The sequence below is a fragment of the Takifugu rubripes genome, chromosome 4, assembly GCF_901000725.2.
Source record: "Takifugu rubripes chromosome 4, fTakRub1.2, whole genome shotgun sequence".
Lineage (NCBI taxonomy): Eukaryota > Metazoa > Chordata > Actinopteri > Tetraodontiformes > Tetraodontidae > Takifugu > Takifugu rubripes.
In genome coordinates this window covers 8,347,206-8,373,099 of record NC_042288.1, presented here as the reverse complement: position 1 = coordinate 8,373,099, position 25,894 = coordinate 8,347,206, and the positions used below count along the sequence as shown (strand labels likewise).

The 25,894-nt window shown below is 42.8% G+C and overlaps 2 protein-coding genes across 8 annotated transcripts in view; one reads left to right on the top strand and one right to left on the bottom strand.

Annotated features, from left to right (window-relative positions):
• The window catches only part of gfra1a (gdnf family receptor alpha 1a), a 52,697-nt gene extending 33,199 nt beyond the window's left edge, over positions 1-19,498 (top strand). For both annotated transcript variants that reach the window (XM_011603143.2, XM_029835668.1), the window contains 7 exons: positions 5,748-5,926; positions 6,519-6,691; positions 8,482-8,591; positions 9,333-9,467; positions 12,670-12,851; positions 15,990-16,037; positions 17,277-19,498. In XM_011603143.2, the coding sequence (XP_011601445.1) occupies positions 5,748-5,926; positions 6,519-6,691; positions 8,482-8,591; positions 9,333-9,467; positions 12,670-12,851; positions 15,990-16,037; positions 17,277-17,414 (965 nt within the window). In that variant the 3' untranslated portion in view covers positions 17,415-19,498. The remainder of the gene's footprint in view (positions 1-5,747; positions 5,927-6,518; positions 6,692-8,481; positions 8,592-9,332; positions 9,468-12,669; positions 12,852-15,989; positions 16,038-17,276) is intronic.
• A 3,736-nt stretch (positions 19,499-23,234) lies between these two features.
• The window catches only part of atrnl1a (attractin-like 1a), a 104,369-nt gene continuing 101,709 nt past the window's right edge, over positions 23,235-25,894 (bottom strand). For all 6 annotated transcript variants that reach the window (XM_029835533.1, XM_029835534.1, XM_029835531.1 and 3 more), the window contains one exon: positions 23,235-25,353. In XM_029835533.1, the coding sequence (XP_029691393.1) occupies positions 25,232-25,353 (122 nt within the window). In that variant the 3' untranslated portion in view covers positions 23,235-25,231. The remainder of the gene's footprint in view (positions 25,354-25,894) is intronic.

The following is a 25,894-nucleotide window of genomic DNA, read 5'->3' as shown; positions in this document are numbered from 1 at the left end:
GTGGTTTGTTCCTGAGATAATGGAGATACTAAGAGATGTTAGCAGCACTGTTGTGACCTTTAGAGTAGTGGCTCCATTGTTGAACTCTTTATATATTGTGTTGCATTGAAGGAAGGCTGCATTCTGTGATCATTTTCTGGGCTTTGGGCAGACTAGAAGCCCAAATCCATGATAATGTCTAGTAATCTGCATTGGTTACTGTGGGAGATGCTGGCGGAAGGGGTGATTTCACTTTCACATCAACTAAAAACTGCTCTGCATTTGTGATTTATTGGCACTGTGTGCGCCTGACCACCGAATATCATGGAGTACATGAGAAAGAAACTGCTCAATGATTCTTGATGGGCAGGTAGAAGACATGGGAAGAATTATTGTTATTATTTTTTACTAATGGTACATTTCTGAGAGACAATGTCAGGATCCAGTCCAGGCACATACAATTTAGTATATGTACACAGTTACAGCGGACATATGGATTCAACATATAGATATGTCTTCGGTCCCACCTGCACTTTGACCCTGACAAGTCTGATCAAAACCAGGCTGCACCCAGAGAATAACAGAACCTCGGGTCAATGGTTTAACAGTGAATAAAAGGTAAGATTCACATACAGCCATGTCAAAGTAACCCAGACTACTACACAGTTGTGCTTTTATTTAAGTGGAATATATTTCCAACTTTATTAACTCAAATTCTCTTTGTCACACAAAAAGCGAGCTGAATTTGCTGCAGGTACAGTGTGAAGAGACCAAGGCTGAAGTCCTTAGAGGGACATGGGGCATAGTTTACTGTACAAAACTGTCCTGGAATGTGTTGGTGGAAATTACTGAAGAGTCATATTTCTGCTGCAGTCCTGCAGGACCTGCCCTTACTGGCTGATATCCACACTGGCAGATGAGTAATAAAACCGGCCTCGCTGGAGATTCATCACTGTAGAGCACTGAGGCAGTTCTCTGCCATTCTTCTTTTTTTCTGTCTCTGTTTTGGTCAATTGAATGTGCTACAGTACATCTGTTTCAAACACAGCGGTGCCTGCGCAAACTCACATCTTGTCAAACTTCAGTCAAAACATCATGCCTCTCTGGCACTTTGCTGTCAGTTTCTGCTGTTCTATCACAACCAAGCTGCTTAAATGGGAGTTTGACATCATCTGGTTTGCTCAAGAATCCCCAGAGTCAAGAGCAGTAGTGCATAATCTAACTGGCTGTCAAGCCAGCCAAGTTTATTGCAGTACTTTAAAGTGTTTTTTAGACTGACAACTGCAAGGCCATCACAATTGTCTAGCATGTATTCACTGATGCAGACCGGACTCCAGACTCCAGTATTTATATGTGTGTGTGTGTGTGTGTGTGTGTGTGTGTGTGTGTGTGTGTGTGTGTGTGTGTGTGTGTGTGTATTTATGTATGTATGTATAGTTAAATGGTGGCCAATGCAAACAGCACAAAATGCTAAAAAGAAATTAATGTATCCCATCTTGTGTACCATGTAACGCAGTGGTCGCTCCCTCCATGTTTATGAACTTTTGTTTTAAGTGCAAGTAACAGTAACAGATGAGGGCCAAATGTCAGATAAAATTCAGAAGCAGAGCTCAGAAAAGATGGTGCTTGGTCAAAAGGTTTAAAAAAGATTATTTAAACTTGTGACTAAGGAGAAAGAAGAGTGAGGATTGTCTTTAAATGATGATGCATGGCAAGAACATAGAAGTTTGTTCTTTCACCTGTGTTGGCCCACAAGTGTTTGGTCAGAAATGTGAAAAGAGCATAGCTAATCAAAAACATAATAATAACAATAATAATAATCTTTGGAAAATCCAAGTACCAGAACTATGTAATGCAGTATGACAAAAGGTTATATGGGAGTCACAGTTTGTAGGTAACCCAGACAACAAGAGCCGGGCAGCTAAGTCGTGGATAACACAGGCCGAGGGCTTCCAAAGGGAATTCACTCGGGATGAGATCGAGAGGCAGCGCAAAACTGAAGGGAGGGAAACTATTTGCCAACATACAAGATTTGCCAAAGGGTTGTATTACAACTGTCTAATCAGTTCCAGCACACATAATCCCAGGTTTGAGGCAAGCAATTTGGACCGAAAGTATAATTTCAGTGGGGAAAGTGGATTTTGTGTATGGAATTGGAAGAGCTGCTGGGGTACTGAAAGCACCTAAGGTATTCCAGTAAGTAAAGACCTGTCTGAAACTGTTACTAAATCAGCAGGATACAAGAGGCGAGCTGGAGGGATGAGTATAGCACTGGTACGTGATCGCAGTGGACTGAAAAATCCAAAGGACGGCAGACAGGGAAGTAATTGTCTTTGGCTGGATTTTAGTGAACTGTGCCAACAAAACTCAATAAATTCAGGGGAATTGGAGGTGAAATGTTGGTGGAGTCAAGACGGTGTGATCGGGGAGGAAGAGATATAGATGGAAGGGTGGAAAGCAAAAGACAGAGAGAGACGTATACTACCGAGATCAATTACTAGGAGCGGTGAGTTATGGCATTTGCTGCACCAAGTGCCATGTGACTTTATTGCACTGGGACAGTGCTTCAAGAAAGAGCAAGATTATTATCCACACAGAAAGAGAGAGGAAAGAGGGAAATAAAGCCAACGGTGAGTCAAAAAAGGGGAAAAAAAGATAGAAAGTTTGGGAAGATAATAAAGAGAGAGAGAGAGTGAGTCTCTCCCCTTGTAGCTTCACACTTTCTCTATTTCTGCTTGTCTTGCACTTTTGAGCATAGAGCCTATTAAAGTGGATGACAGCGTAACTCTAAACTGATCATCAACAGGGGGGGGGGGGGGGGGGTGGAGACGCCGGGCTTCGTGTGTCAATTCAAGAGTTTTCTATCAAATTCTACTGAGCGCACATTTCTCAAGAGGGGAAGAAGGTGCGAGGAAATGTATACAATGAGGAAAAAAAGACGAGCAGAAAGATCTCTGTTAGGAGATGAAGCACAACTGGCAACCCACATGCCAATTTAGCCAAGTAGCAAAGGAGTTCATAGTCTATACCGAATGCTTGGTACATGAAAAGGGAATCACTCTGTGTATTGTTGTCATACAAAATAGCAGAGGCCGCAGGGCCGGGGCTGGGTGAGGCTGGGGGCAGAGACGGCCAGATGCCTGACCCATAAATCAGCACCTACACTCACTTAGATGAGCACAAAGACCAGTCAGCGAGCAAGTACATCATGTTAGTAGTTTACTTTTAAAGGAAATTGCAAATATTAGTTATATTAACTGGTAAAATCTGCAGGTTTAAATGGATCAAACGGAACTATTAATGTGTTTTTGTTTGCCTGTGGGTGTCAGCCCGTTTGTTTCGTTATCCCGGGGGCTTAAGCTTGCGCGACAACTCTTGGCACATTTCTTGTATTTAGCAAACAAAGAAGCTGAAAATTATAGTCAGCCACTCAGTTGCGCAGTGTGCAGTCAACGAGTGTTTTCACTCCTGCAGAGCAACGAGGATTGGAAACAAACAGCACTGCTCCCGCACCCCCCGCACCACACCCAGCTTGGTCTCAATTGGCTAAACAAGTGTAATAATATCTTCTACTGTTCTACAAAATACGCCAATGGTGCTTTGAAGTGGGGAAGTGAGGAGATACTGTATTTCTGGTATCCGTCAAGAGGCAGTGGCAGGAAAAGTGGTGGTCTGTTGGGCACCAATACCTATTAGTGTAAATGTTCTCAAACATGCATAAATGTTCTCAAATCAATATTGTTTCTTAGGACATGTGGCCACGTGGGGGGTTTCAGCTCTTTAAGGCCACTAAAGGACACAATGGGCATATGGCAGAGAGGAGAGACGACACAAGAAGAAACATGAGAAATGGGCGCCACGAGAGACAGGTCTAGATTCGAGTAATGATGATGAAGAAAGGGAGGGAGGTCATGACTGGAAAACATCCAGAAACCACGTGGAAAGACACAAAAGAGGAGCAGAGAAAGGAAAAGCCTGAGAGGGAAAAAGATGAGCAGAGGGCCTCAAGGATTGATGCCAGGGTACGGAGGTGGAGAGGGTCATGGTCTGACCCTGGGCGTTCTGTTTTAATTGAAATTAGGTGGGAGGCAGGGCGGTTGGAGGAGCACTGGAGGAACTGGAGGAAACAGGCAACATTATAATCAATTTGAGGCTGGATCGGAAACATGAGCCACTGTGCTCTGTCCCCTCACCAGGCCTCCAGATGGCCCAAGCCCCCGATGCTGCGTGGGCCCTGGGAGAGAGAGATAGAGCGAGAAACAGACTGTCATCCGCCAAAAGTGCAAAGAGAGGGCAGCAAATGCATCACTTCTCCAGTGTTTTCTCCGTTGATGTTGGGAAGAGTAGCTTGTCAACAATGTTATACGGGTTAAACAAGGAATTCCATCTATATCTCACCTCGGCTTACTATCGATGCTGTTATCTTGTGCTGGTGATGTTCTCTGGAGAACAAAATTTGAGCTGCAGCATTGACTTTCTGTCCGTTTTTGCTCCCATCCACGCATGAGCAATCAGAAACAAAAAAAACCCCCAAACATTTACACATCAGTGTGATTTGACTACATGACAAAAACAAAGAAAATTCTAATTCCAAGTATTAGCTTGTGAATAAGATCATTTATTAATTTGGACTAAATCATTGTGGTTACCCCTGCCGGAGCAGCACATGACGACCTTCATCAGGCCACCACTAAAGTGTCAGAAACTAGTTGAGCACCAGAGATGAACCACTGATCTCTGGTGACCTCTCCTCACTGACGCTGGCTGGGACATGTAGCAGTCGCAAACGGGACCAACAAGTAACATTGATTCCCGATCATTTGTCTTTGCTGGACAGACTCATTGATCCCTTTGAAGTTTCCCTAGTAATGGGTGGTGGAATTGCGTTCCCTGCCTTGAAAATGGGGGTCCTGCATCACCAATAAGAATTGACCAGCCCCTCTGACTTGTGCGGCGTGTTTGACGACGTCTCTTGATGTGTTCAGTCGTCAACAGAGGAAGCCTTTATGAAGTAGCTGTGTTGACTAGCGTGCACCCCCTCCTGCTGTGGGCTCTGCTGCCTGCCACCTACTCTGTTTAGTGTGTTTGTGATGCCAGTTGTACCTCATTATAACTGCTGCTCATTAGAGAGAAAAAAAATACTGTTTTGGCTTCATTTTAATCCCCCCCAACAAAAACATTGCTGGAGAAAAGTCTGTTGAGGGGAAATGTTAATTGATAGCACAAGCAGAAAGATGCTGGCAATTAGTGCAAGCTGACAGATAAGCAAAGTACCACATCAACACACTCCAGACACACTTTGAGACATGCCCTATTAGCCAACGGGGCAGTGTCGGCAGGGGCCACTTTGGTTCAGGCTTAACAGGAAGTGAAACTGCAAATTGGTCCTGTCCTTTTCTTTGGCAGTGCACATGTGCATGAATTTAAACCAGATAGAAAGCCAAGCCTTCATTTTGTTTTTCAAAATACAAATAAATAAATAATAGTTGTGTTGGTGGAATCTGTGTTCTGGTGTCGAGAAAAATGATTCTGCTACTGTGCTGCCGCTCTGCTGTGCAGAGTTAACGGACATTTTCTGTGTATTTCTTTGGTAAAAGTTTGCCATCAAATGCCTTCAGTAAAGTACAAATATAAATGAGTTTAGACTAATAAAAAATAAATAAATGTGAATCAGAAATTGGAAAGGTTCAGGTTTCATCAGTACAAAGTACAAAGACCAGACCGAATTCTCACCCTCAGTTCTCGTCTCTTTTGATTCCTTCCTTCAGGGGAGCCTGCGGTGGTCAGAAAGAATGACTGCCTGAACGCTGCTAAAGCCTGCAACCTAAATGACACGTGCAAGAAGTACCGCTCGGCCTACATCAGCCCCTGCACCAGCCGTGTCTCCACAGCTGAAGTCTGCAACAAGAGGAAGTGCCACAAGGCCCTACGGCAGTTCTTTGACAAGGCAAGGCACTCCTGATGGAGAAAAAAAGGCACCTGCCGCGGAGATCTTCCAAAGGACTGATGTTTCATAAAAGCTGAATATACGGCACAAAGGGCGCGCTTCAAGGGGGAGAATGATTTTTGAAGTGAGGAAGTTAGCGGGGTTGTCAGAATCACAATGAATAATCATGTGCACCTTCTCTGTTGGGGACTTTTCTTTTCAACACCAGCTCTTTGACATTGATTCAGTCATTAAACACAAAAGATGTTTTTCTGTGTGTGCCACATTGTTGTAAGGGGAAAAAAAACCCGAGTAATTACAAGCCAGCTCCTGTGATGCATCTTTGGAAGAAGAGAGCAGCGATCTACGTCAACGTGAAAGAAAAGAAAACTCCGCTTTGTAGTTTTCTGGAGCTGACATTATAAACTTCACTGTAACATTTCTGTATCGGATACAACCGCTAGCGCTCCATGTCAGCAGCCTTTATGTTTCAGGTGTATTTGGTTCATTTAAAAAAAACTATTTTTATGTATTCGATATTGAAATTGACTGAAATAGAAATCGAAAATTCAAAAATCCGAGACTGAACGTGTTGTATCTGAATTCCTCACAGGTTCCCCCTAAACACAGCTACGGCATGCTGTTCTGCTCGTGCCCACCCAACGATCAGACGGCGTGTTCCGAGCGTCGGCGGCAGACCATCGTCCCTGTCTGCTCGTACGAAGAAAAACAGAGACCCAACTGTCTGGAACTGCAGGCTTCTTGCAAGACCAACTACATCTGCAGGTAGACAACGCTTTATTTAAATGTAAAGACCTTCTTCAGGGGCAGAATCTACGATCGGAGCAGGATATTACCCATTCATCTTGATTTTACGTCACAGTGTTTATATATGCCCTCGTCAAGCTGCACTTGTAGGAGGAAGTGATGTTTTCTCAACCAAAAAGAGGGTTTAAAAAACTGTTTTGTATATATAAATATTACTAAATTATGTGCATGACAAAGTACGTTCTCACACATATTCAGACTTTAGTCCTCTTTGTGACTTGAATCAAACAAACAAATTAAAGTCTCAACTTGACTTTGAATTGCTCACATTATGGGGACACTCTGTGTGTGTTGCCTCATTACCCAAGGGCATTTTTGGCGTTCACTGGGAAAAAATAAGCCGTCGACTCTCGCACCTCAAAGTTCAAACGCACATTCATTCATTTATGTCGATGAGACGTGTGTTTCTGAGGCAGGTGAGGCCGAGACCGACTGGATGTCTGATTCAGCCGGATTATGTGGAAGCATTAGGCAGCCTAAATGAGCTCCAATGAGCTTTGGATGGTGGCCTGGCCGCAGGTCTCTCTCTCTTTCTCTTTCACTAGCTGCCACTTCACAGCACGCAGCACGACATCAGTAAATTCATGCTGTAAATATCCGGTACCCCCTCCATCTCTGTCATTTTTCCCCCCCGTCTGTGGTCAAATCTCTGGTATTCTCTCCATCTCTGTCCCTCTTTTTTTTTCATCCTGTGCTGCTCTCGAGTTGTCAGACAAATGCTGTGGGCTGAACAGGTCTCGCCGGAGCAATGATTCTTCCAAGTTCATTTGTCAGCCTCGCGCTCGGACAGATTAAAGCCGTGCATTTCCCTCACCATATGCCAAGAAGAGAGCGGCCACTGCTGAAAACTCGGACTGTGCCTCTGCACTGCGGTTCAGCGGAGCGGAGGCTTCCCACTTAGAGCTCATCCATGTCCTGCTTGCAAACAGTATATCTGCTATTTATATACACCTGCACATTTATGAGCAAAAAAATACATTTTTTTAGAGCAATTACAGCTGTGTGGGCAGCAAGCTTAAGCATTTTTCACTTTTCTGTTCAATGAATATCAATTCTACTCCATGCATGTCAAAAATATACAGCTGTTAGGTTATCTGAAATTCACCATGAAGCTTCAGAATTCCGTTGCCCATAGTTAGACTATGCATAAAAATCTAAAATTGACATAATGTGGTGCGTATAAAGTGCATATGGTGCACGTGACGACATTCCTGTTAACTTGTAGGGCGAAAGAAAAAAGTTGGATGCACATTATTCACAATGAAAAGAAAAAAACTAGCTTAGCCCCTAGATGTTTTGATCCAAAAGCGACGTTATTAGTTTTTGCTTTGCACCTGTGCTGAATCTACCTGCAGACCATGTGTTCCTGAGGAATCCAACTCCATTTCAATTTCACACGCTGCTGCACCTCTGGCCAAAAAAAGTGTAAACAAACATTTATGAATGCAGTAAATGAAACAGAAGAGACGTGGCGCCGGATTGCCTTTAGCCTCGTTCATTCCAGGATATAAAGCTGCAGTAGCATACGTAAGAGGGTCGTCTCATCCCGCTGACGGCAGCCATTAAGGAGCCTAATTGCATTGAGATTAATAGCTTCCAGTGCTAATTTGGACCAGGCATTTTGCTGGACACTCCCATCCTGTCTCATAAGAATCAACTGCAGCTGCAACGGTGGTTTTACCATTAATAATTAGGGTTATTTGTTATTATTACGCGGAGTAGAAGAATTTGTTCTGTGTGTGTTTCAGGTCACGTCTGGCTGACTTCTTTGTCAACTGCCAGCCAGAGTCTCGTTCTCTGTCAGGCTGTCTGAAGGAAAACTACGCAGACTGCCTCCTGGCCTACTCGGGTCTAATTGGTGAGTTTGGATTCCTCAGAATCCCTCTCCCTCTCCCTGTCTTGGCTGAATATGATTTGATTGGCATCTGGATCAGATTTTGATACGCTCCTGTTTGGAGGTCCCACAGCTCTAACAGAGGGCATTTGTTTAACTTTGCTGATGGGATTGCATGCGTGACGGGCAGCCCTTCCTGATACGTGCAGGTAATAACGATATTTCACCTGGTGGTGAAATGATCGATATAAATATGCAGTTGAGGCTAAAGCAGCGGTCCCTCATTGAGACCTCGGTCTTCATCACTCGTTTGACTCTCCAAACTGCGTCGCTGCACAATATGTCCTTACAGCAATAGTGTGCTGTCAGGAACCAGCCACTACACCAGTCCACGCTGCACCGATTCCTTCTGCCTACTGCAAAGCAAAAAAAAAAAGAAAATGGGCCGGTTTGGAGAAGCGCCAACACAAGGCAACAATCCATTGGGGGAAGAGAAATCACTGACTAAAGCTATTTTCTTCGCTTTACAGATAGAAAGCCTATTCTTCACCCTGGTTTCTCTGCATTCTGCTTCCTGCAGAAGCTCCAGGACAGAGTTTCAGTTGTAAATGTAGTAGAGGGATAAAACCGAGTCAACAGAGAAAAGGGCATCCTAAGCCTAGCGGGTCAATATGTACTTCAATATCCTGTTTGGGCAGAATCTGCCATATTGATGAATAAAGGCCGATGCATATATTGACAGATCCTTCCATCCACCCTCTGTAGGTACCGTGATGACCCCCAACTACCTGCGCTCCCCCAAAATCAGCGTCTCGCCCTACTGCGACTGCAGCAACAGCGGCAACAGCAAGGACGACTGTGACAAGTTCGCAGAGTTCTTCACCGAGAACACTTGCCTCCGTAAGTCCGCCTGTCCAGATCCCTGCCTCTTCATTTCTTTTGACTCATTTCTGTTTGTCTGAATACCTTTTTTTTTTGCTGCTCTTTGAAATTTTCATTAGCTCTGCTATACTGGTCCCTCCCCTAATTTGATTCTTGGCTTCTCTCTGCCTCTGCTCCTCCTCACCATCCTCACATATTGTGAATGCTGCCACTGGAGAGATATGTCTCCCCATGGTGGCTGCATGTGTGCTTTTCTTCGCGTTCGTCCGCGCGCATGTGTGCCCGAGAGCTCCACAGCTCCGGCAGAATAAGCTTTTTCATCCGGTCCGCTCACACAACGACTTTAATTAACTATCCCTCTTGAAACATAAATGCACAGTCTCTAGCCCACACACCTCTTAGCAGCCAAGATTAATAAGTCTCAGAGACATTCATAATCAGCAGTAGAGATAAGAGCCAGATTCTTTGTGTGTTTCCCTGTTAGCGCAGCTAATTCTGCTCCTTTTGTTTCGACACTGCCGCTGTCAATCAGCAGGCTGATACCCCCCACAGCACAGCCCGAGTGTAATTTGATTCTTCATTGATTCTCCCACAGAGGTCAGAAAAACAGGGTCATAAAGACAATATTTTATTCAAGGACACCATTTCTGAGAGCTATAGCCTGAGATGTAGGAGAAGTGGTTGTTTGAACTTTGATTCTAATTAAATCCTTAACAAAGTGCAAAACTTATGTCCCTTCCAACTGACTGGCAAATGAAAAACAAGTTATCCACTCAAGAATTTGCAAATTAATGATAAGGACAAAAGAGACCGCATGGATTGTCAGTGAAGAATTGGCTTGGATTGTCATGGAAATTGACTCTATTGTCTCAGGATAAATGACCAAATGTGCTTGTTTGAGTTCATTTCAGGCTAATAGAATAGCTGACAATGCTAGCAGCGAGGCGAGGCGGACACCTCTCATCTGGAATCTTTTATATCTTCCAGTCGCAGGTTGTTCATTTATTTTGACAGCAGTGAATTGATGCTTTCAGTAGTTGGAACACCACTTGTGAGTAATAGTAGTCACTAACTTTTAACTGTCTAGCAATCATGAATGACTTGACCGAGGCCGTAATAAAGCCTCCACTATTGTGTTGCATGTTGGTTTTAACATTGTGAAAGACTTCGGACTACTGATTATTCCGAGCAGATAAAGCCTAATTTTTGACATCAATGACTGAATCATCAGCTACACAGCTGGATACACTAGTTATAATTTATTAAATCACCACACCATGTTTAATACGCATATATGTGTGTGTATCAATCAAAGAAATTCGCAACGCCAAGCTCTGAGATAGTCGTGGGTGGTCTAAAAGAGGTTTTATGTGACATTTATTTAAAGAAAACCAACAGGAAAAAGCTGTGTAATTTTTCCACCCCCAGCATTTGAAGCCCCTGAAGACTTAATGTATTCAAAGCTATTCCGGTGTGATGACATTTCTGCAACATGAAGCGGATACACAAAGGTCACGGCATCCAGCAAGACCACGATTCAGTAATATCGTCAATTTTTGTACATATAAATTGAGAAATGCTGTTGACATAAATGCGCGCAAGAGGGAAGCCGGTATTTGCTCACACAAATACACGCTGCTAAGGAGTGATAAGATGAGTATGTTTCATCAGTGAAGGTTAATTTAATACTTGTTTGAGAATGTAAATGTGTTTTTTTAGAGGTAGCAAGTAGAAATTATTATACAAACTGACAATAATCTAGTTCAGATCATGAGAATTGATGTTATTTTTCGTACGAGTGTGCTTCTCCTTCTGTTGACCAGCTATGTAGATGCCTGGAGGATCTAACCTTATAAAACCTTTATAAATATTAGACTGAAGAGCAGAACGTGATCACATGTGTCTGACATAACGAAGCCATGACATCACCACTGAGAAAGCGCATCTTTATCCCTGATCTGGAAGGCATAAATTCTCCTGCAGTGTTAGCCTCGAGATCAACGTTTCTGAAATAAGCATTGCGAGAGGGAAAAAATGAAGCACTCTTTCAAGGTCAGGACGAGTTAAAGTTGAAACCGTCTCCATGGGGGGTTGATGAAAAGTGGGAGGAGAAGGAGCCGAGGTCACACTGCGTGCACGAAGCCTTATGCGTCTCTCCACCCAAACAGGGGTCCACCACATGTCTTTTTCAGACTGATATCTAGCTGGCTTTTCCTCCACATCAGGAGTAGTTCAGCTGTCAAAAACAATCGATGCGGGATGAGTTTGGTATATGCTGCTATCAGATCCAGAGTGTTTCTTGAATAAAGGTCAGCGGTTGGGGCAATTTAATACCGGCAGTCCATCATGCGCAGAAGTTTTCAACATCTGCTGGTTGACTGTTGCCACTAGTTATCTGGGAATCTGACATCAGATGGCACAGTGGGGCTCAATCTAAGGTTTCCACTGTCGTAACAGAAGAAAGAGTCCAAACCGTTCCTGTTTAAAGAAATAAATGACTTGTTAAACTTTCAAGAACAGCCAGAAGACCAGGCACTTGTGGCTGCCCGAGTGTATGAATGAATATTTCAGTGAGGTTAAAGAGTCATTATGCAGATGAGCCCTCGTTTTTCTTTCCACAGTAACAGAAGGAAGAACATCAGAACGTTCAAACAGCAGTTCCTCAAAGCTCAGCATTCCTCTGATGTGGGTGTGTGTGTGTGTGTGTGTGTGTGTGTGCCTGTGTGTGTGTTACATCAAAGAAAGCTATTAATAGGGTCTACTAATGGAACCTAATGCTAAATAGCCACGTCATCACTCTTGACTGTGTCGTGAATTTCTAATGGAGGGAAGTGATAACAAACTTAAGTATCTTTGAACCCGCCGTTAATTGTGGTTTAGGCTGTTGCAGGATAAACATTTGCTCTAAGGTGGGGACAAATTATTACGCCATTCAGATCCAACCAGGAGCCGAAGGAAAAGGATTTTCAGTGCAAATCGCAGAATTTCACTTTGGAGGATTAATTCAAAACAACAGGCCATCAGTTTAGGTGTTTTCTTGTTAGTCTTGTAAAAGTTTTACCTTCCTAATAAAATGAAAACATCCCTCAGTTGGCAGGAAAAGCTACTACTCTGTTTTTAGATGGAATTTATACTCATAAATCACATCCAAGTTTTGCTTCTGGTGTTTCTCCTCCCCCCTGATGTTTCCATCACCCCTCCCCCCACCCCCCTTCCGTAGGTAACGCCATCCAGGCCTTTGGAAATGGGACAGACGTGGGAATGTGGCAGCCGATGTCCCCCGTCCAGACCACCACCTCCACCACCACCCCCTCCCAAAGGAACCGCGAGCGCAACCCCAACACCATCGACAACCACATCAACACGGACCCCGGCATCTACCACTTCTGTGGCAGCCTGCAGGTCAGCTAACGCTAATGGAGCGCCAGCCTCCAGCCAACCAGAGGCAAATCTAATCCCAAAAACTTGAACAAAGTTTGCACAAACAGCCTCGGAGTGATGCGTGAACATTATCTGATCTGCTGATCCTTTCCTGACAATGCGTTTGTCTCTACTGTAGTTAATCTTTCACTGTAATACTGTCAGTTTCTGCAGTCATCATCCTTAGAATATTTATTTTTAGCCCATGCAGAGAGTCTTGTTTTGTTGTAGTACAAATGATGCCGAGAAAACAAGGAAAACTCTGCCGATGGGGAGCTTTTTCGCGTCGCACTTTAGATGAATCCAGCATAAAAACCTCATACGAGAAATTAAAGAGCGCCGTTGCCAGTTCCTTTCTCACACAGTTGATTCCGCTGGGCTTCACCACAGTATTCATCACCGCGATTGATTTATTCTCTACCGCTCCTCTTGTCCCCCTTATCCCGCTCTGCCTCGGCCAATTTGCCAGTCTGGCTGTTGACGGGGCCCAAGCGTATCCACCCATCTGTACACCTGTACGTGCCAGCTACATTTTGGCCTGGCTGGAGCACTGAATTTTTCATTCGGAGGAGCCACCGCTGCTCCGCGGATGCTCCAGTCAGCTGATGAAACAGAGGGATCACCGGCAGCAATCCTGAGCCGCAGTGTCACGGCTCCTTCTGGGTCAGGGAGAAAGTGCTGGATAATACCATCATTACTGGCAATATGCTTCCAGGGGCCCAGAGAGCCATTTTACATCTAATCATACACCAACCCAGTGAAGCGTCGTAATACAGCTTCAGTTATAGTTTACTCCTCTGAGAGCGCGCGAGCAGAGTTCCAGTCCCATTCCGCAAATACCAAATGTTCAGGAAAATAATAGCTGCATTTCCATCCTGCACGGTAAGTACGCATTCGCTGGATGTTTAGGTCTGCAGGCAGTTGCTTAGTTAGTGCAGCAGCATCTGCTTCCCCCCAATGTTTGTCACGCTTGAGGCACAACGACGGCACGTTTGTCAGGGCTGAAGACGTCTGTTCCACTAACGAAAAACTAATAAGGAGCAACATTTAGTGATGATTAGTAACTGATAATACTACTATGGGCTTTTATCACAGACACTTTTTACTCCTAAAATTATGAGGAGAAACATCTTGAACATCAAACAACTAAACACCTTATTATGGTGACCAGGTGACAGTCATGTGACTGGACAGGAAGTGACCTCACTAAAGGTAACTTTAATCAAAGTTAACAGTTCCATGGCTTTATTAACATGTCATATATGACATATTTCCATTCTGGCTGTATTTCTTTATTAGATTTTGAGTAAAATTAAACAAAATGATATTCATAATGAAACCCAATCAGCAGAGAACTTAGTAATCGTAGACACAAAAACATCAGAAATATCTTTCCTTTACGGGGGCGATGTGGGGGGACTCTTAGGGGTTAACCCATGTTTGTAAGTCCCAACCACTAAGCTATACTGTATTATTTAAGTTAAAAGAACTCATCCACCAGTGAGGATTAATGTTTCACATCACAAAAGCAGTGTTATTGTGGCTCTGTCTTGTCCTCGTGAAATGTGGACATACAATACTATCGACGCGTTTTTTGTTTTCATCAAAATAAAACACTATGAAAGCTTATTTTCCTTTTTAAACTCACAAAGCTAAGTAGACCTCCAGCAAAACGCAGCAGATAAAATAACACACGGTCGACTCCCACTTTGGAGGCCTCGGGGCTCCAGCAGTGTGTTCTTATGAATATAGTTGACTCGAAAGCAGGGTACATGTGCCCTGGACAAATATGAAAATCTACAGCATGCTAATGTGACTTTTAAGAACATGGAGGTATGAAGCAACTACAGAACACATAAAAACGATGTAAGAATGTGTTTTAGTGATGATGTGTTGGAGGGACTGTTTGTTTGTTTGTTAATGAGAATGCAGTGAGTGAACTCATTTTAAGGGTAAATTCATCAGAATTGTTAAACAGGATAAGGTAAAAGAAAATAAGATAAAAGAAAACACAGAGGTTAGCCGTGACCGTTAAGCTATCCAAACTTTTCTTTGCGAGGGTCCGAGGGTCCACTTAGAGCTACAGAATGACTGACATAAAATCTTTACACTAATGACTCAATGCACACATCAAATCGTCACGTTTCCTCTTTTGTTATCCATCTACAACCAGATTTCTACCTACAGTCTCACTTTGCTTCCTTGCTGTTGAGCTTTAGAAACTCTAATAGTCGACTACACATTGATTTATAGACATCATCGTACCTGAGACGTGGACATTTTTTATTTAATTTGGTGCAGAAGAAAAAAAGATTACAGCAGAATGTCGCAGAGTTGCTGTATTACCATGCTCGCTACACCTTGTACTTCCCAGTACAGCATACTGAACCCATTTATTATACTGACACCCCTACAACTGCAACACACACACACACACACACACACACACACACACACACACACACACACACACACACACACACACGTCAAAGCTGGAGTTACATTTACTTACAGCATCCATCCTACGGACAAAGATGCAGTATGTGGTCTATTACAAGAGAGCAAGAAACTTTGTTGTCCAGAAACTCTAGTTTTAGGTCGAAGAAACTGCATCAAATAGCTTTTTTTTCCAAACAAATTCAGAAAACGTAAATAAAAACGTTTTGATGGCGACGGCGAGATGCAGACCTCAGATCACTTCCATCACAGATTAGCCTTGAACTCTCAGAGCTCAGAGAAATGGGCAGCAAACATCTGAGAGAGCCTGGGGTCCAGCGCCCCCTTTGAGAGGCTCCTGACATGAACCCGCTAACGACCCGCTAACTTCACAAACACGGTGTCGTTGGAATGATTGATCGGTTTCATCACAATGTTTGTGCTGCGTGTACCTGTTGCGTAACTCCATTGACAATATCTTTGGTCTAATTAGAGTGCATATCGATCGCTCTCTTAAATAATAATGACATCATCTGTTGCCCAGCCTCGATATCCATAAAAGCCATTAAACACTGCTGTTTTGGGATTTCCTAAACAAGTCGTGCTTATTTGACCTGTTCAGGATTATTTTTTGTTGATGTATTTGGGCCTGAAGCGTCTAAACGGTGCCTTTTTCTTTCGCAGGCTCAGAAATTGAAGTCCAACTCAACTGTGGATGGTGTCTTCTGTGTGGTGAGTACGCCGCTCAGGCTCATAAAACACCTATTCTTATGGGGTCCTGCACGTTCCAGCGGGTGGTACGTGAAATTGGAACGTGATGTCACGGACTTGCTTTTCAACGTGATTCAAATCAGGCTGATGACTTGTGGGAGGGCGGCACGGCTGTTCTTCGTCTTCTCCTGATCTTGTTAAAGGTTCTTCAACTTTTTACAAATTTGCCTCCACGTGTGACTCGGTCATTCAGTCGCGGAATAAAGCTTCTTCTGAGTTGGATCCTCGGAAAATATGAGTCTGGACCTCACCGTCCATCCCTTTCTCATAGCTTTTAGCCTTTTGCTCCATTTTTGAGCGTATCTAAAAAGCCCTTCTTCCCTCCAAGATAGTTCTATGGACTTGGATAATTCCAAAATTCAACATGTTGAATCTTCAGAAAATGTCCTGGGCTGGAAAAAGTGATGGAATCTCTGGAATCTGGTCATTTTGGTGTATTAAGATACATTAATTATGTCACTAAGCGTTCTGTCTTTAGATGGAAAACACCATCAAAGGAGCTATTTACATATTTTGCGTCATTTCGCCCATCAGAGATGACAATTTTACTAATAACCTCGAGTCAAGTCTTCAAGTTAACTGATAATCCCAAAACGACCCGGCTGAGGGAAGTCTCTGACCTCCCTCTAAAGATAGCCGCCATGGCAATCCTTCTTTGTAAACTGAACTTCTTTGTAGTTCCTTTGAGGCTCAAATGGAATTGTTGCTTATCTGGTGGCTTTTAAAGTTCACTGTAAATGTCATTGTGCAATAATAAGGCACTAGAGTGACATTTAATGGCGGCAGGGACAGGTCTGGGGGAGATGACCAAGCCATTAGCTCGCAGTTTTATTAGCAAGCCAAAGACCAGCGGTGAGGCACGTGCACACACACACACACACACAGAGGCCAGTCCAGAGGCCACATGCACTTTTTAAACTTTCCACAGTGGCATTTGGGTTTGAAACAAAACAACCTTTTCTCATATTCTTGGTATCACACGACTGCTTATGTTTAAAAATGAGATATAATTGAGTTAAACAGCCCCATCTTGTGTACCTAAAACCAGAAGTCGTCATTAAGTTTTTGACAGTTTGCAGTGCCTTGCGTCCCAAAATCTGCTGATGCTGGATTCATATTTAGTTTTGTAAAACTTTTTTCATCGTAAAGTGGAAAAGTGAGCTGAAATAAACTCTTTCTGTTTCTCCTTCTGTCTGCCAGGACCCGCAGATAGACAATCCGAGCTCATCCAACGCCATTCTGAGAAACTCAGCTGTATCCAGACGGTCCACATTCCTGTCCTCTCTGCTGCCCCCGCTGCTGGGGCTGTGGTACTGCCGCCTGCCAGACGTCTTGTAGCTTCGCTGCTTCACAGCACCGAACGACATTGGACTGGACAAACACACATTTGTATAAAAGGAAAAGAATAACAAAACAATATATCCTTCTCAGTAAAGCCTGTTGTATTTTATTTCCTTCTAGATTCTCTCTCTATTCTGTGTTTTTAATCATTTTTGGGAAGTACTCTTGTTTTATAGTTCTTTGTAATTGTTTTGCATTGCAGCTGTAAATGTTAACTCAGTTGGCAGTGTTCTGTTTGGGTTTTAAAATGTTTTATAGCTTCAGTGATGCTCCGTAGAGCGGCACAGAGAAAATATTGGAGGACATCCTTCTAATAAACTTGGATAAGGGTACACGCCATGTAAATTAGCATCCGTTTGCAGAGTTTTCCAATGTGTTCTCACTGATGTCTGTCTGTGTGTTCAGGCTATTGATGGGGTCTTTTGCTTAAAAGTCACAGTCGGTTCAGTGATCGCTAATGTTAATCGGGTGTTCAGCAACTGTTGTGTTCTGATGTGTCATATCTCACAAAGCGCCCAGCTGGATTTCCACCAACAAACACGTCATTTTGAGCCTTTTCCCTTGGTTGAAAGGCAGCAACAGAAACCATCAGAGGACTTTGACCATCTGTACCCGAACCATCTTTAGCGTAGCTCGAACTGAGCGTGCATCGCCACTGGCAAAAGCACACGAGCAAAGGCCCGGGAACACACACCGCACATTTACACACAGTCAGACTAAAATACGCGCCACGGGTCGTTCCTTTTGTCATTTGTTGTTCAAGCGATTCAACCTCGGTCACCACCAGAGAGCTAAAACACTGAATTGGTCCGGATATTATAGGCTAGCTACCAATATGTGATCGCATAAACAGCTTAAGTTGTACACACACAGGTTCTGTTTGGACAACGTTGAAGAGCATGAAGCTACTCGGAAACAAGCAATGAACAGATGCATTTGGTTGCTTAGCTAGCTCTATGGTCCAAGGCTATGCAGCTGCTTGTGTCTAAGACTCATCTCCAAACATTCTAACCTATCTTAAAGCAGAAAACGTCGAAACACCTACTTTACCGTTTTATAACAATCTAACTACAATTCCGACGTACGGATTTAAAAACAAAATTAAATGGAACATATGTGAGTGCAACAAAGCTCTGCTGTCTTGTCCTCTCTCCCTTAGACTGAACTCTACAAAAATGAGTTGCTGCAGCTGTAGTATGAGCCACCGTCGTGTCAGAACCATGACGGCACATCTGGCTAACATTGAAGCAGACGGACTGCTGCTGTCTGAACTACTGTGACACTGGTTCTCTGGTGGACTTTAGCCAACTCTCCTACTCAGTTCCTCTTACACTGTAGGCTTCATTTCATCAAAGCTTTTTGCATGTCACCTACGTCTCAGCACCACCAGATCATCCCTATTTATTTATTTTTTTGACAAACTTCCTGACAGTATAATATTCTATACATCACTGCAGCCTGTTTGGGAACTTTTGACACCTGGGCACTGATGGGAACAAACATGCTGCTGGGGGTTTATGGAGCGTCTCAAAACACAGTCATGTCAAGTCGAACTTTATGTTATTGACCAAGACAAACACTGTAAATTCCTCGCGTGTACTTGGCTGAAACTCTAAAGCAAACAGTTGAAATCATGGTATTCTATTATATTTGCTATTTTATCCATCAGATTCAACATAGACTAAAGAAGGAAGCATTGTTTTTTTTATTTGTTTTTTAAAATAATGTTAAATGATTGAAGGCATCTGTATAATTCTCCCAGTATGTAGATGATTATGGAATATTGTTGCATATGCAGAAGAGAATATCAGTGTTTGTTATTTTAGAGATCCTCACGTAATGTTCCAGAAATATAGCATTGATTATTATTTTTGGGCTGAAATTTGAACTTATTTTTCTACCTTTTTTTTTTTCACCATTTCAAGGAGTTAAACAAGACAGAAAGGGTTATTTTTTACATATTCTACTGTTTTGGTTTTACTGCGGACATAATGAAGACGACATTAACCAAAAGCTAAACGGAAAAGAAAAATGCATGATAACCGAGGCGGAGGAGATTCAGCGTCTGATTATTTGATGCAGGAATGTTGCAAAAAAGCACTTTGATCTGAAGTTTGAAGAGAAATCATGGGACTGTTCGCATTTCTCAGACTCTTGTCTTACTGTATCGTTTTGTATGTTCCACCTCCAGTGTCACGATGAAAATCACGCTGGATTCTAAAATGAAGCAAATGAAGATGGTCACTATTTCCAGGGACTGAACGCTGGGGCCGCCTCCATGTCATGTAAAAGAACCCCAAAAAACAGGAAATAAAAGCTGAACCATCTGTTCCATCAGTGGTTTAAAATGGAAAAAGAGCTTTTTGCAAATGACCCAGCATCATTCTCTACTTAGCTTGTGAAAATGTAAAATCTATTGTACAAAATTAAGGATTAAAACTGTTAAACCACCCAGACTGGACGCACATGGTGTTATTATAGTGAATAACCATGAGAAGACGCTCACATGCTGCACTTAAACGCCTCGTGACGATGTGAGTTTGAACTGTTTGGGTTAAAGGTCATGTTCTGAAGACATTTACTGTCAGAGTCATCAGCTGTGGACCAATGAGCATTCGCAGATATTTAACCTCGTGGGGGTCGTTACTGTCATCAGGCGGCTCTTAAGGGTCGTATGAACCACGGCTTGATTGGGTAAAGTCATCTGAGAAGAAAAGATGAAATTACAGACGGTTGTGTGAATGAGGTGGACCCACTTTATGGCACTAATCACTCGTGTTGGTGTTGGAACCCAGTCCTGGATCACAGGTTTCCGCGGTCAGTCCGAAAGCCCGGTTGGATTGCTGCCATCGAGGACTGGGTTCATGGCCTCAAGACTTCACCCAGGATTCTTTAAACCTGTGACCTCAGACCTTCTGATGAAAATCATCCTCAAGATCAGCACACAGGAAGGTCAACAAAGACACAAGTTTTCTGAAACCTTTATTTTTTCACATTATTACTGTTGCTTGCCAAAAAACCTGAAATATATGCCACACAGTTCGTATGAATATTTGATTTTTAAGAAGTTATAATGCAAAGAAATCAAACAAATCTATAAGTCCTGAGAAAGTCGTCGACTAAAAACACAGAGCAAAAGTTCAGTAGAACAAACTGGAAAAAAAAAATCCTGGAAAATAGAGCTGACATTTTCCGCCCAGTGTTTTAAAAAAAAGATGTTGTATCCTCTGAGATGTTTCAGAGGATAATAAATCTTTACCGGAAGTAGAAAAAGTACATTATCGTTTTAAATTGCCAGAAAATTGGTTTGACTTTTGATTATATGCTGTAGTCGCAATTTTTCAGTAAATTTATTCAAAGCCGCCTAGATAAACTGTACATGTGTAAATAACCCTTTATTTTTAATAATTGTAACGGTTGCTTGTTATTGCAGTTCAGAAATACTGGAATCACATGAAACTCATTTTTCACATTGGATGATTAATCTTTCAGTAAGAATTTATATGATTCTGAAGTAGGGATATTAATGTATATAAGCATAGATCCAACTCGTTATTGGTTCTTAATTCACAAAAGGTCAGGACACATCCTCTGGAAAATAAAGTCATTTAAGTACATTTTAAAACTGGACCTTTCAAGACTGTTATTAAAGAAATAGTCGAGCTCAGTTGTCAGTTTTGGTTGTTTACAGCTCCAAGAACAAAGTCCATTAACTAAAATCTCCTCGACTGCAGCCTTTAGCTAAAGACTTTTAATTATAGTGAGTGTATCGTCATATTTTATCAGAGTGGACTGATTCTTTTAATAATATATAGATATGAAACAGAGATGTTTTATTAGTAGATAGTTCACAACAGGTGTGGTCTGATCACCTCGATCCTTAAACTGACCCTTGCTTTATCGCCATGGTTACTGGAGATATGACTCAGCATTGTTGCTTGGAAAATAAAGCGGGAGCAATGCATGCTGGGATTGAGCTGTGAACGCTGTCAGGAAAACAAGGACCACGTCATCAGCAGCAACTGCTGTTGTGATGGTGGGATTCTGGTTCTGGGTGCGTGCACGGTGAAACGCTGCCTCTCCGGCTGAGAGAGGGCAAGAAGAGGCTGATGGATGAGCAGGACATCTCACTGTGACTGAGCATTATCCTACTCTAGCTGGTCCATTCGGTCACGTTTGGATCGTGCATTAAATGAGTCCAACGTAGACAAAATTAATCTGCAACGACAGAGTCTTTGTCCTGCTTTAACATGTATACAGTCTTGTTTTTAAAGTAGTGCTGAAATAACACTGTTTTGCGTCCCAACAGCACTTCCTTGGTGGCTGTAACGCCGGTGTGTTGGGATATGCAGAATCCATACTAGAACCATCTGAGGCTCTTTGTCTTCACTCCTGTGCTCGAGGCTCGCCACAGTCGAGCAGCTGCGGCTTTCGCCAAACATCCCATCTTCATTCCAAAACATGTTTGAGTTCTTTTTTCTTTTATTCGACTTTCACATCTTTGCTGATTTTTATTTGACTGCAGGGAAGTGGATATAAGTGAAACTGTTGATGGTAGGTGGTTTAATTAAAAAACACACACACACACACATAACTGATTCCAAACATGAGTCTATGAATTATTAATTTCCTGGATTTTACTGCCTTTAATGGAATTATCAGGTACCGTACAGAGAAGCCCTTGATGGCTTTGGTCCTGATGAGAAGACAGGGTTCACTGCAGGGAAAGTGGTGTCATGAGAAGGAACAGAGAGAAGCTTTACACACATTGATTGACTAAAAATACAAAGCACCCTTAATAGGGAGGAACTCTTTAAAAACATCTTAGATCAGGATAAAGGGAAAAGTGCAGCTTTCACTGCTTTTCCCCAGCGCCACACAGGTAGTAAACAGAGCAGCGATGCCAGAAGTCCACTTAAACGCTGCAGCCTTTCAGGCGGTCTGTCAGCCCAGAGGAGCAAACGGAGGAATCGTTCCATCACCTGCTGACCGCTGATTCTGACATTAACAGCATCCTTTCAAAAGACAAATACCAGGTCTGCCTTAAAGATCTGCTATCTGTTAAATGTTGTTAGGCTTCGCAACAGTCGGTGACTTATTCATTTAGTTTATACCTCTGTTTCCGACACTGTGTCCAGCTTTGGATTTCAACCAGTCCAACAGCTGATAACCATAATCAGCACTCCATTCAAAAGCAAAGCAACTGTCAGTGAATGATGCAGATGTTAAAATGGCCGGATACATTTTCACTGAATGTGACAACGCGCGGCGCTGCCGGTGCATTTGGGTTTAATTATAGATGGGGGTGACACCGGGCCGCCCTTGGATTCAACGCTGCGACAGGACAAAGGCTGAAAGGAGAATGCAGTTTCAATACAAAGATGATGGTTATACCACTGACACTTGTCAGTAAACGCGTCGTACAACAGGATACGAGACTTTTGTCTCTTAATCTGACATGGTTAAATCATGGCCTGCTTCAACTTTTGGAAGTGAGCTGCCGTTTGATACTGATCTCATATTACTCTTGCAGAAGGCATCATTATTTGACAAATGGGTCCATTTCAGTGCTGAGCTTTAGATTCTATGTGCTTTAGAAAGCCAAAAGGCTTCTGATAGGATGTGTAAATGTGTGAGAATCTGCTGGAAAACACATCTGCTCAAAACGATGCTCCAAATCATTTTAATCATCCTTCAAATTTATGCTCCTGTGGACATTGTTGTAAGCTGCCTTTTGTAAATTCTTGATAACAAACTGGTGCAAGAGGCCATAAAACCCAACAAAAACAGACAAAACAAAATGAAAACACATAAAGATCGACTTTATGCCCGATTTATTTTTAAAAAAGTGACTTCTATCATGATATTCATAGAATAATAAATTGTTCTGGAGAGAAAGTGACATCCCCGTGTTTTAATGGACTCATCTTCATTTACGTGTTATTTCAGACCGTCTCCATCCAGATATGCAGGAAACATGGAATGTGTTGCCGTTAAAGCATAAAGTAATTTCCAGGGTTGACCTCATCCACATACATTTCATGCTCTTCACACAGATTAAAAAGAAAAGATGGAATGTTATTGTAACCTACGAACACAAATACCGGCTCAGTTTGTGCCATCTTATTCCAACGATATCCTCTGAATAACCTGAATAATTTCCTGATTCGGTTACTAGCCCTGTTTAGACTGTAAAGGAGGAACATCTTCAGCCAGAAAAAGCAGTTTTGCGCCTCATCGTGTTTGAGATCACTGTTGGTTAAGAGCTTTCACGGAAAAAAATAACCAAACCTTTGGCGGTTCAGTGCGGGTTGCTGTGTTTTAGTCAGCGGGGTTGACCTATGACCTCTTAACCTGTTCCCAGCCAATCTGAACCAGACAGCTCTTGGCATCATGAACACTGTACGATCCAGCTCACCCGTGATATTATTTCTGGCTCGAGAACAGAAAATGGATTTGTGGAAGATGGTAATAAAGATTTGGTGAGCAGAGGGTCAATATGTAAATAGACAAAAACACAACAAGGAAAAACTGTTTGGACGTGGGTGTCACAAATTAAGGAGCTGTCTATGCCACTAGTGCTACGTGCACACAACTGATATTCATCCGTATTTTAGTGTAAAGAGTAAGTTTCGGATATTTGCACGTAAGTAAAATAATTCCACTTGCAAATTTCTGCAAGTGCAAACATGGCAGCACACTGGCGCAGTGGTGAACGTGGGAAAAAAAGGTTCTGGGTTTGAATCTTGGCTCTCCAGGAGCCCCCCGTGACCCTGATTAGCCATACATGGCGATTCACAGAAAGAACACAAAGCTGATGGTTTGACGTCTGATCCCCAAACAGTAGCTGAATAGACATCAAAAACAGTGTTTATCACAATTAAAGTAAACATGACCAGTTTAAAGGAAATTGGGAACATATCCACACAGCAATAAATGCAATATTCATCCCGTGAATACCAGTTTGATGATACTGACCTTGAACTTGCATCACAGCCAGGAATAAACCCTACTTTTTTGGATTATTTGCATAATATTATCTCACAGAGGGTGCTACTGTACTGGTAAAACACTCGTGCATATATAGAGATGTGTGAGCCCCAGCGCTACAACAGATTACAAAAGACCCTTCTCTGTTACAGAGAACCTGAGCAGGTATCAAAATGTTGAACATCACATGTTGGTTTGCATGTTAACACTTGCATCCAGCAGCAGCAGCCTTAAAGATTCCACGGATACTTTGGCCTCGAGCGAGCTGTTTTCACAGACCGCCTCCCACTACAATTGATTTCAGTTAGAGTCCGCGTTGTTGCTTCTTTGCTCCAGAGGTTGAGTGTGGAGGACTTAATTTCACCTCAGTTAATTTCAGCTCACAGAAGCTTAAAAGCCAAATCGGCATGGCTTATTGGTGTAAAACAAGTGTTTTCCTTTGTCGATATGGCCGACGGCCCTGGAGATTCAAAGCAGGAGAAACGTCTGAATGCTCTGACAGCAACTATCAAAGCTGTGGAGTGACTAACAAGCACTCATTAACATCCAGACTTAAAACGTTTGCTCCTCTGGCCTGTCAGGAAGAAGATTTGCACACCGGGGATATGTTAAAACAGGCTTTTTTCGCCTGCATCTGGAAGAAAGGGGAGCCACATGTGGGTTTCACCAGTTAGGGGCTTACTGAGGAAAACACGCCACCCAAGAAGAGGTTCGAAAAGGTCCAATTAAGGTGCCTCTCACTCCAGTCAACAAAAGGTGTGAGGCGAAATCCTCCTCCATCGAAGTAGTAGGACATGCAGTCTTCCCGCCCAAGGGTATCGGGTTCAAACACAGGTTCCCTGGTGGTGCACGGTGTGTTTGCGGTGCTTCAGATTCAAACCTCGTTCTTTAAAGTCCATGGCTCGTTGTTGGGATATGTCTACCAGAGCGCTGGCGATGGCTATACCTAAAAAGAAAAACAGGCCAAGGACAAATGTTTAACTCATCAGCAGCAAAAAGAGTTCGACCACAGATTCTAAACCAACTTCTACAGCTTCCAGATTCATGAAAAAGGACCCAAAGTCGCAGCAGTAAGAAGAAATAAATAGCAGAACAGGGCGAATATATGTAGAGAGACAGGTATCTGTTTCAGGTGTCTGCATAAGGGATCCCTTCTGTTGTTTTGAGAAGATCTTGTTTGTTTCAGCGGTTCAGTCAGGGGTGAAAACCCACTCGCACGCAAACAGGTAGAAGCATTCGTCTTAGCATTAAGAGGCAAAAGTGTCTCGAACAGGGACGTCTGTCTATCTTCACCAGGCAATCATTAGGACAATCATATACCAACAATAATACATTTTGTTCTCAGATAGCAGTTCAAGAACGCTCTGTGATTTAAATGTCTGTTCTTATCCAGCAGCTCTGACTAGCGATGTACAGTAAAAGCAGCTTCATATGACTCTGTGTGATTGTGGGAATCCTGTTTCACCAGCCAGAGACAAACGGACAAA